Consider the following 411-nt stretch of genomic DNA (forward strand, 5'->3'; position numbering starts at 1 on the left):
GGGTGGGCACAGGGGGGATGGCGGTGACCCCCGCTCCCAGCTGCCCCCAGCTTGCCGGCCGCCCCCAGGCCTTGCAGCTGCAGCGAAGGACCAAGGTGATGGCCACATGCATCTCGCCAACCCCCGGCTACAGCGGCAGCACCAACGTGCTGATCGTGGGCGCAGGTTGGTAGTCGGTCCTCTGGGGCAGGGTGGGTTGGGGACGGGGCTCCTGACACCTGTCCCCCGCCGTCCCCTCCGCTCAGGGGCAGCCGGTCTGGTGTGCGCGGAGACGCTGAGGCAGGAGGGCTTCTCAGACCGGATCGTGCTGTGCACGCTGGACCGCCACCTTCCCTACGACCGGCCCAAGCTCAGCAAGGTGGGCGGGGCGCGAATGGGGCTGGGCGGGGCGTGAATGACGCTGGGCGGGGC

General features: G+C 71.3%; 1 protein-coding gene across 1 annotated transcript in view; it reads left to right on the plus strand.

Moving 5' to 3' along the window:
• Positions 1-411, plus strand: part of AIFM1 (apoptosis-inducing factor, mitochondrion-associated, 1) — an 8,866-nt gene that overhangs the window by 1,150 nt on the left and 7,305 nt on the right. Inside the window, exons 5-6 of the mRNA XM_010834199.1 lie at positions 69-165; positions 246-358. Coding sequence (XP_010832501.1) covers positions 69-165; positions 246-358 — 210 coding nt within the window. The remainder of the gene's footprint in view (positions 1-68; positions 166-245; positions 359-411) is intronic.

Source organism: Bison bison, unplaced genomic scaffold, assembly GCF_000754665.1.
Source record: "Bison bison bison isolate TAMUID 2011002044 unplaced genomic scaffold, Bison_UMD1.0 scf7180017845397, whole genome shotgun sequence".
NCBI classification, from domain to species: domain Eukaryota; kingdom Metazoa; phylum Chordata; class Mammalia; order Artiodactyla; family Bovidae; genus Bison; species Bison bison.